General features: G+C 35.3%; 2 protein-coding genes across 2 annotated transcripts in view; one reads left to right on the top strand and one right to left on the bottom strand.

The window, feature by feature from the left end:
• The first annotated feature begins 34 nt into the window (after positions 1–34).
• LOC110033955 (RAN GTPase-activating protein 2-like) lies at positions 35–4,297 on the top strand. The gene is made up of 2 exons (XM_020738136.1): positions 35–331; positions 2,478–4,297. The coding sequence occupies exon 2, from the start codon at positions 2,490–2,492 to the stop codon at positions 4,122–4,124; it is 1,635 nt and encodes a 544-aa protein (XP_020593795.1). The 5' UTR covers positions 35–331; positions 2,478–2,489; the 3' UTR covers positions 4,125–4,297.
• A 2,016-nt stretch (positions 4,298–6,313) lies between these two features.
• The window catches only part of LOC110033959 (DNA ligase 4), a gene marked incomplete at its 5' end in the record, with an annotated part of 58,025 nt that continues 53,049 nt past the window's right edge, over positions 6,314–11,289 (bottom strand). The window contains 4 exon segments of the mRNA XM_020738141.1: positions 6,314–7,100; positions 7,765–7,920; positions 9,643–9,801; positions 9,909–10,049. Of these exon segments, the coding sequence (XP_020593800.1) occupies positions 6,512–7,100; positions 7,765–7,920; positions 9,643–9,801; positions 9,909–10,049 (1,045 nt within the window).

Genomic DNA, 11,289 nt, shown 5'->3' with positions numbered 1-11,289 from the left:
TATATATATATATATATAAAGCCCAGTCGGCTAAATGCGGTCCAGCCCAATATAGCATAAGATCAGGATTCAGGGTTTTGAATTCTATTTTTAGGGTTTCGAAACGCTCCGTTTCCTCGCGATCCACTCCGTATTCTCTGCCACCTCACGCCGGCAGCTCTCCGTCTGTGTTCGCCGTAGATTAGGGCACTGTTTGTCCCCTACGATCTTCTCAGTCTGCATTCCTCTCCCTTTGGCTTCGATTTCTTTCGCTTTCGCGGTAGGTTAGTTTTTTTTGATCGCCAGAGTTCGTCTCTCTCCGCCTCTGTTCGCCTTCTTTTGCGGCACTAAGGTATCAAATCACTCATTTAACGCGTTTCTCTGGGCTTAAATCTGCTTCCATGTTTCTGGTTAGACGCATGCATGATCTGTAGATGCCTTTATGAAATTTTCTAATCGGTTAGATGAAAACGTTTTGTTGACTTGATAAAATGAGTTGGAAGATCGTGCATTGTTGTTCGAAATGTCTTTCGGTTTCTGTTAACTTTGGACAAAAAGAGGATTTAGGGTAATGATCTGTAGTTATCATTCGCTTAAGGATGTTGGTTTCTTGAATTTATGGAGATTGTTTTTTTACAGTGAAATTTACATAAATGATACATAACATATTTTTTTATGTAGGGGCATTTACGTGCATACCCCACATTGCTATGTATTTACACATCTACCTCCTAAAATTTATTTTTTGCATTTATACCACCCAAATCTTTCATTGCACATAAACAATACCACCATTTTAGCTTCTAACATGTGAAATACATCTTTTCATGCACAGGTAAGATGACGTCTGTAAAAATTGAAGTTTAGGTCTTGATACATCTTTTCATGCACAGGTAAGATGACGTCTGTGTAAAAATTGAAGTTTAGGTCTTGGATATGTTAATACATAAGAATTGAGTGATATGTGGATATGTAAATACATAAGAATTGAGTGATATGCATGTTAACCTTCCTTTTATGTATTTACATATCTAATACCCAAAGTTTAATATTTACAATTATAACATCTTGATATCGTAAACCTATACACGAAAAGATGTGCCACTTTTAAACAAATAGTGGTGAGGGTATTTTTGATTTGATATGATAGTTTTGAGTGGTTTACATGTAAATATTTGGGTTTAGTTGTTAGCTATGTAAATACATAAGAATTGTTTGGCATGTATGTAAATCTAAATGCCCATTTTTTATGCCTAGTGTCTTTGTGAGCTTGAGATTCTTGGGGTGGGTGTCTTACTAGATGTGAAACAAAATAGGAAGATTTACATACATACGTCTCAATTCTTATGTATTTACATATATAATAACTAAACTTCAATTTTGACTTACATACCACATTACCTATGCATGAAAATGTATATTTCACTTTCTAAATGTTAAAATGGTGATATTTTGGATGTGATATGAAAGATTTACCAGTATAAATATAAAAAAATTAAAGTTTGTCTGTTAGATGTGTAAATACATATGAATTGGGCGGTTTGTATGTAAATGCCCTAACAAATTCTTTTGGGGAAATTTATGTAGATACCACACAATTTTGATACCACACAAAATTTATGTACATACCACACAATTTTTATGCATTTACATATCTAATACCTAAAGTTTGATATTTACACTTTGGCACTCTGGTGTTTGAAACCTACGCATGAAGAGATGTATTTCAATTTTAAAAAGTTGATAATTGTGGTATGTTTGATGTGATGTTAAAATTTGAGTGTCATGCATGTAAATATCAAAGTTAGGTGTTACATATGTAAATATATAAGAATTATTCGTAAATTCCCGAATATTTATGGCTATATGAACGACCATTAGTTTTAAAGAGAGGTAGATTGCCACTGAAGAAGAGCAAGAGGGGTAAAAACCTTTCAGAAGCTAAGTGAACTAAATCACATGAATGGTGCAAATGGATGTGTGGATCATGCAGACCGTATGCATATGAGTTTTATAATGCTATTGACTTTTGCAATTTGGTCATCAAATGCATACAAACTTTGGAATCTCTTTCTTTGATCTCTTTCATTACTCTTTCGTACCATACGGCCCTTCGGATCATAAGTCATAGGTTGCCAACTTATTACATGCAAAACGTCTAATAGGTTGATCGTCGTCAATCGTAAAACCGAAGAAGCCTATTATTCTGGCTTGAGATTTGTGATTATTTTCTGCTCAATGGCTGCTTTTTATTGAATTTCTGTTATGCTTTCCTATTGAATTTTAGATAGGAAGATTTACATATTCACTACTTAATTCCTATGTGCTTAGATATCTAACACCCAAATTTGCATACATACCACCTTCTCTGTGCATGAACATGTGTATGTCACTTTTTGCTAGTTAAAATGGTGGTACTTTTGATGTGATATGAAGATTTTAATTTTTTTACTATTTTTTGGGTTAATTCTTGTCATTCATTTCATGAAATCAAGCAGGAGCTTTTAACAATGGAGTCTACGCTGGAAACTTTTCAACCTCGCACCTTCTCCGTCAAGCTATGGCCGCCCAGTTCGACCACTCGGCAGATGCTCCTCGAGAGGATGGCGAAGAACCTCTCGACGGAATCAATCTTTTCGCGAAAATACGGCCTCCTGACCAATGGGGAAGCATTAGAAAATGCCCAAAGGATCGAAGAAAGTTGCTTTGTTATTGCAAATGACCATTTTGAAAAGGAGCCTGATGGAGATGGCAGCTCTGCAGTTCAGCTCTATGCCAAGGAAACCAGTAAACTCATGCTCGAAGTCCTCAAAAGAGGCCCAAAACACAAGGAAGATGAAGATAAGATCCCGAAGGATTCGACACCTGTTGCTTCTTATAACACCGTCTTTGATATTTCGACCGGTCGCCGAGATTTTCTAGAAGCCGATGAGGCGCACGAAGTACTGAGTCCATTAGCAGAGCAGGGTAACTCATACACAAAGATTTGCTTCAGCAACCGAAGCTTCGGTGTCGATGCGGCTCGTGTTGCGGAGCCTATTCTGAAATCCCTATCAAAACAATTGATTGAAGTTGATCTCTCCGATTTCATTGCGGGACGATCAGAGGATGATGCTCTCGAAGTCATGAGGATATTTTCTTCTGCTCTTGAAAATTGTGATCTGAAATATTTGAATCTCTCTGACAATGCCATGGGTGAGAAGGGAGTAAGGGCATTTGAAACACTTCTTAAATCTCAAAATAACTTGGAGGAACTATACTTGAAGAATGATGGGATCTCAGAGGAGGCCGCGAAGGCCTTATGCGAGCTAATTCCTTCCACTGAAAAGCTTCGGATCCTCCACTTCCATAACAATATGACTGGAGATGAAGGCGGCATCGCGATTTCTGAGGTCCTGAAGCGGTCTCCTTGTCTCGAAGATTTTCTTTGCTCGTCCACTCGAGTCGACTTGGTGGGCGGAATTGCATTGTCTGAGGCATTGGAAGCCTGTACTCGTCTGAAGAAGCTCGATCTGAGAGACAACATTTTCGGTGTCAAAGCAGGGATAGCCCTTAGCCGTACTCTTGAAAAGCATGAAGCTCTCACCGAACTCTACCTAAGTTACCTAAATCTGGAAGATGAGGGCGCAATATCGATCTTCAATGCATTGAGAACATCCAATTCTCGTCTTGAGATCTTAGAGATTGCCGGAAACGAGATCACAGCGAAAGCCGCCCCCAATATCGCTGCTTATTTGGCCGATAAACAGACACTCAGGTCTCTGAGCTTGTCTGAAAATGAATTAAAGGATGAGGGCGCTGTGCTGATAGGTAAAGCTTTGGAGGAGGGTAATCCACAGCTGAGAGAATTGGACTTCAGCTATAATGCCATAAGGAGAGTCGGGGCACGATGCTTGGCCCGAGCAGTCGTTGTGAATAAGCCCAATTTCGTGCTTTTGAACATCAACGGGAACGCCATATCAGACGAAGGGATTGATGAGGTGGAAGAGATGCTGAAATCGGGTGAGAAATCGGCGAGCGTGCTTGGGTCGTTAGAAGACAACGACCCCGAAGGGGAAGAAGAGGAGGATGAGGAGGAAGATGCGGATGGGGAGGCAGAAGATGATGTGGTGGACTCGAAGCTTGACAAACTGAGTTTTCAGTAGGTTTACATGAGGTATTTCTATCACCATTACTGCAACATGATTTCTTTTGAGATGGCTTTTGTTATTTAATTTGGCCATCAACTCTGCTTTTTCATTTTAGTTTTTTTTTTTTTTTTCGTTAGTGTTCTGAACGTTGCCTCTTAGATTGTGGATGTTAGTTATGTATGGATTGAGATATGCATGACTCTCTTGATTGCAGCTCACTCTTAAAACTTAAGAAGTCACATGTTTTCGCTCGCTTGAACACGTTTGCATGCTGTTAAACTCGTGCACAAACATGCTCGCGCACGCGCAGTTGCACGAGAACATAAATTTATGTGAAAAAAAAATGGATTGGAATATTGCGACTCAAGGGTGAGTTTTATTGTGATTGGATTTGCTTTAAGATGAGTGTAATATATGTTTTGATTGATTAATTATATATTGCACTTATCAAGCTTTGGGTTTTGGATATGTTGAATAGAATATAAGCGCTTTTGCTTGTTTTTATCTTGTGAAAAGTGTTTCTAATAATAAGTCTGTTGAAGCTGAAGCAAGATTGTTCCAGTTTTACCTAGGAATTAAAAATGATTTAGCAAAGGTTCTAAATTAATTACACGGGCATTTACATGCATACCACGCTATTCTTTTGTATTTACAAAAAAAAATCTGTTCTTTACAAAAAATCTGTTCTTCACTGTTATACAATCCAAAATTTTCACATCGCATAAAACAATATCATCATTTACGTTTTCATGCATAGGGGAGGTGATATGTATGTAAAAATTGAAGTTTTAAGTGTTAGAGATGTAAATACATAGAAATTGAGTGGTATGTATGTGAATTTTTTTTTAATTAAAACATTGCGGATGCATATTTTTTGTTGGATTGATTATTAGAAGTGTTATTTGCTGAATTCAATTAGAATGCCTTTAATGATCATTATATTTCAGGGCAATTTACATAAATAACACTGTTACATATTTACACCTGTCACCCAAAATTTGATATTTAACTTGGCATCATAGACCTTATGCATGAAATTGTCTAACTCTTAAAAATGTAGTGTTGGTGTTGTTTTTAATGTGTTGTTAAAGAGTTGAATGGTATGCATATAAATATGAACTTTTAGATGTTGGATATGTAGAGGAAGAAGAATGTGTGGTATTTATGTATATGCCTTGACATTTTATGTCAAAAGAAGTAATATCATTAGGCTTGGATTTGAAGCGGTAATCCCGAAGCAGCTTAATAAGAGAAATATGAAGATATTGTTCAGCACTGTTGTCAGTAGAAATTTCGTCAGCTTAATTTATTTAATCACATATTATCATGCTATTAACAACGAAAATTTATATGCATCCCTCATCATTCTTATCTATTTTTATTTATAGCACTTAAAATTTAATATTAAGTTTTATATTATTTTAATATTATTAATCTATGTATATTGCTTTTATAAGAAGAACAGCATTTTGTTGTTATGGTATATATCATTTTAGAAAAACAGTATGTAATATTAAAGTTTTCAAGTGTTATAAATGTATGTATGAGAGTTTAGTTATAAAAATAGAATCACTTTTTAATTACAAATATATATTTTAGTTAAAAAAAGAGACTAAAATTTAATAAATAATTTTTCTGTATCTATACACGTGATTTTTAAATGTTTAATTGGATGTTTTAAAATATTTTACTTATGTATAATAAAATGCGTACTTTACTCTTAAAAATTAATAATTAAGATTTTTTTTTCATGAAAAAATTATATGGTAAAGCCGGTTCTCTTAGCGACGAGATCATAATATGATCGCCTTGAAATTATAGAAACATTGAAATATGGCAATTTGATCGAAGATTGAAAACCATAATGGTTGACAACATGATGTTAAAGAGTTCAGAGTAGAGGGAGTGAAGAGAAGAGTCGAGTCGAGCTAAATCTACTTTCAGCTTGAACTCGATAAACTTAATATTAGTTCGAAGTCAAAGAGATTAATTCTACGAGTTCGAGCAATCTCAAAAGCTAATGAATTGAGTTGGAGCTAACTTGAGCTGAGCTTGTGAGCTCAATTCACAAGCTACTTATCTAACCAAGCCCGAGCCGGGCTAGCTTAACCTACACTAATTCAGAATGGCTGAGAAAGCGAGCACAGCCTGTAATATTCCAATCTTTCACCTTTAGGATCACACTAATGACTTTGCTCCCACTATAATCAATAAATAAATTTGTATTACAACAATCATAAATATATAAAGTGTGCAGTTTGAGCTAAGTTTGTAGGTGTCTTTATTTTGAGCTCGAAATCATCAACATATCATCCACTGCTTAGGACTAAAATGTACCCTTATAAAGAGTCTAGGCAATCATTTTGATACTTTTCTCCAATAGCTAGCTCTATAGCACCAAATTACCAATCTTTGAGAAGCTCGCCCGCAACATCTTTGTAGCTCACTTTCTTCTTCGCCGGGTTTTGATTCTCTTCTCTTGCCTGCACCGCCTTCTCGTCATCAGCCACACGGATGGGATCAACTTCTCCATGCCTTTTCTGAGTTTGGCTAAGACTGGGTATCATGTCTAACAGCATTGCATGAATTGGATCAGTCATCACCTCCAATTTATCCCCTGATTTATCTCCAATATCCATTAAATTCAAAGAATTACACTCTTCTACAGGCAAATCTGTAATTTCCTGATTCCTTTCAGTCTTAACAGATTGTTCTTCATGCTCTTCTTTTCTCCATTTTTGTTCAGTTTCTCCTCTTTCTTTAACATATGCTGTTGGAGCTACTTCCATGGAGTCAATGCTATCAGACTCATCTGAACCCAGCTTTGCTGAATGTTTTCCAGTCTTCGCACGACTTCGTCGAGTGGGTCTGCGAGCTGGTCGAACAACACCAGCTTGTCCTGCTGGTCGCCTTCCTCTTTTTCGCTTTCCAGATGCGGCAGAGTTCTGTTCTTCAGCTTCACATTTGATTGCTGGAAATGTCGGATTGTCTCTGCCACAATCAAGTCAAATCAACAAAGATATATATACATGCCACTCAATTTCTAAGTATTTACATATTTAACGGCCAAACTTCATATTTTACATGCATACCACCTTATCTATATATGAAAAGGTGTATTTCATTCTTAAAAAGTTACACTGGTGATATTTTTGATGTGATACCAAAGATTTGGATTGTATAAATGTAAAAAATAAATTTTAAGTGTAAGATGTGTAAATGCCCCAATGATGGAAGATTAAAAAGCAAAATATAAATCTAGAATCAAATATGCGTCCGTTGAATATACATGCCACATAAACCTACCATCCTACCCGTTCGTGATGTAGGGGAATATACCTAGGGACAGTCCAAGGTATAGGCTTTTCCACCCTTAAATTTAAAATTTTGCTTAACAAGGTGTAAAATAAATAATTAATTATCAATAAAAATAGTAATTTTACCACCTCACTCAAATCATTTCGCCCGATATTTACGCAAAAAAATAGAGGATTTACATACATACCCCGCTCGGTTCTTATGTACTTACCTATCTAACACCGAAACTTTAATTTTTGCATATATGCCGCCTTATCTATGCATGATGACATCTTCATGGTAATACCCAAAACAGTAAAGAATAAAATTTGAGCACAAAAAATTTGGTTACACTTACTTTTTTTCGAATGCGTATTCTTCCAAAGAATCTGGCTTCATATTATAATCATTTTCGGGCAACTTTACACTTCTATCCAAGGAATCTTGCAACCAATTATGCACCAGTACATGTAACTTTCTCTGGTGTAAAAGATGGCGCTGAGTTGATGGAATGCTGTGAAAATCATAAAAGAATAAAGCAAATTACACATTTAATTATTCACGCGGCTAAGAACATGTAAATTGCAAAAGATTTTACATTAATAGAACTGCAATAACAAGAAAATCACAGAATCATAAGATTCTTCACAAGCAACTTTCTTCATCCCTAGTGGTTTTTATAAAGAAAACACCTCTTGTTATGCATCAAGCGCCTAGAAAGAGCACATTTAAATTTTGTAAGATTAAATATCATTTCATATACTTTCCCATGACATTTTTTTAGCACATTGAATGATGTTGATCTATCATATTTATAGTATTTTTATAATATTTTTTCTATGATCATTTTTTTCTCTCTATCTTCTTATGGCCAATGTTTCATGATCAACCTTGCACTAAAATGATTTTCTTGTTCATATTTTTTAATTGCACTAGTGTATATTTAATGGTTGTAAAACCATATTATTTTTTTTTCATCATTATAACATATTAATACACGATTTGTAGATGCTAATTGTTACCTTTCATACTATCTGAAAGTCTAAATTTGTAAAAATAGATCAAGGCTGGTAGATATGATTGACATAAGATTAAATTAAGCCATGATTAAATTAAAATCCAAAATAATTTCCAACCATAATTTGAAAATTCCCAAAATTCCTATTCATAGTCAATTGTCCAATATGAACCCTAAGTCCATAAGCTTTTCAAATTACATTTCACTTTCAAAGCTACAAGATAATTGAAGAAGAACTCCCATTAGTGCACCTCTAGCAAATTATATAAATAACAAACAAAATAAACCAACTTCTAAAAGAAAAAAAGTAAACTATAAACATATCTTTGCATCATGTGATGCTTCCAATGAGAATAAACGTAAGTATTTCCAATAAATCTGTCGGGCTTCAACAAATTCATCTCAAAATTTTGCATTTAATACTTATCAAGCAAATCAAGTTATAATTTATAGATTTTTTTATGACTTTTAATGATCTTATATCGTAGCAAAATCTCTTCAAATTTACTCGTATACTCGAAATTAGTTTGGTAGCTTGCAATAATAAATTAAATTGTTCAAGGAAATGACCACAATATAACAAAAACAAATATTTCTTTTGAAGTTAATTTATTTCAGCCCATGTGATAGTATGCTCTCTTTCTAATATTTCTTTTTATTTTAATGCCCATTTGATTTTAGCTTGACTAAATCTCATCTTTGCAAATTATCCTTTTTTTATGAATACATTGTTTTGCATTTTTTCATTTTAAACCTTTAAAGCTGATTAAGCCAATGTACATAGGTAAAAGCCATTGCCCCAACCTGAAGTCCAGGAGGATAAAGCCAAAAGCCACCACCCAACAGTTTTCACATAAATTTATTTCATTTTAAATTGTTCGAGGAAATGACCACAATATAACAAAAACAAATATTTCTTTTGAAGTTATATTAAAATGGAAGGTTTACATGAATACCACTAAGCTCCCATGTATTTACATACCTAACACCTAAACTTCAATATTTACATAAATACCACCTCAAATATGCTTGAAAAGACGTGTTTCACCTTTTAAAAGTTACAATGGTGGTGTTTTTGATGCATATGCAATATTTGGATAGGATAAATATAAAAGCAAAGTTTAGGTAATAGATATGCAAATGCATAGGAATTGGGAGGCACTTATGTACATGCCCCTATTAAAATTACACATAGCTTACTAAAATATAGATCAATACCTTTCATATATCTCATCAAAGTCATGTGATCCAACCACTGAATAGACTAATAAATGTGTCGCAGGTTCCATATCGTCACAAACATTGCCCCCATGCATTGCAATTTCAAGTTTCATCCTTCTCATGGCCAGCTCTGATATTACTTTGAACTCGGTATTCCTTCAACAGAAAGAGATTTTACATTTAGCTTGGTAGAAATATTAAAACTAGACATAACTTAAGAATTCATTGTATACAATGAAAATCAAAATGGCAGGGAATGTTACCTAAAAGGCATTTCATGTAAGTAAATGAAACAACCATGAAACAGACCCATTCTTCTCACTGGAAGATATTTCTTCCTGTAATGCTCAATCATTTTGGAGTTGGAGTTTACAGATCCAATCATATTGCAAAATATCTGTTCTTACAGAAAGGGAAAAATCTATTAGACCAATTTCTGGTGAGGAGTTCAGAAACGAAAATACATTTCTTTTACATTCATTATAATTATAACTAGAAATTCAGATATTAGAAATGGATCACTCACACACATATAAAATTTATACATACTAACACATTAATTAACTTATAAAAATATTAAATAAACCTTATATGACTTTCGGCCTTTGTCCTATCTCGCGCGCGAACTCACTCGTTCCTCCTTTCAGTCTCAGCTTGATTGCATGAGTTCTTCTTCCTTCGGTCCCGTCTCACCCCAACAAAACACGGGCATATAACCCCTTCCTTTCCTATGCACAAGACCAATTGCCTCGCCGACTTTGAAGTTCTTTCTCCTCGTTTTCCTGTACTCCAAAAAAGCCCCAAAAAATTCGACTCATATTTCTATTCACCTTTAGTCTCGACTCATTCCCACAGACCGATCGCATAACCTCCTTCCTCTGCACAAGCAGCATGCAGGAGACGTCAGTCTCGATGCAAATGGCACACACAATTTTATTCTTCCCCCACTTCCCTAAGCAGCACACAACGTCGACCTCTCCTCGATCGCGACACGGTCCAGGTAAGTCTTTGATGTCACTCGACCACTTTCCTTCTCCTTCTTCTTTTCGATTTCTCCTCCTTCCTTGTCTAGGGAACGACGTTATACAGTAGCGCAACTTCTTCATTCTCCTATGCAGCTTCCTTTCCTCTTCCTCACTTGTTATGTTTGATTTGATCGAATATGGGCTGCAACGGTTATATTATAACCAAAGGGACGTGTCGGTTTATTATTATTATTATGATTATTTTAACTTTCTATTATTACAGATAGGGCACTAAAGGTAGCGGCAGCAGATAAGGGAGGGGAATTGGGAAAGATAAGTATCATCGCAGGATTGAATTACAACCAAAGCATTTCTCAAACCATTGGAGAAGATCACTACCATGGAGGAGTTACAACCGAATTGTAATATCCCATTTCTGTAACCATGGGAGAGAGAACGAAAAAACTGAAGAAGCAAAAGCGAGGAATCAAGCAAATGGGAGATGAATGGAGAGGGCTGGATAGCCGAACAACTTGGAGATGAATCGAACAGTCAAGAAGTTGAAACGAGCCTACGTGATGAGTTTGTTATAAAAAGACGCAACAAAGGTAAGAGTTAATTACCACTAGATTACTGAGTGTATGAGACAACACAAGCTAGAATTTCCCTTAGTCTGAGG

Source organism: Phalaenopsis equestris, unplaced genomic scaffold, assembly GCF_001263595.1.
Source record: "Phalaenopsis equestris unplaced genomic scaffold, ASM126359v1 Scaffold001312, whole genome shotgun sequence".
Taxonomy (NCBI): domain Eukaryota; kingdom Viridiplantae; phylum Streptophyta; class Magnoliopsida; order Asparagales; family Orchidaceae; genus Phalaenopsis; species Phalaenopsis equestris.
This window is presented reverse-complemented; position numbering and strand designations above follow the sequence as displayed.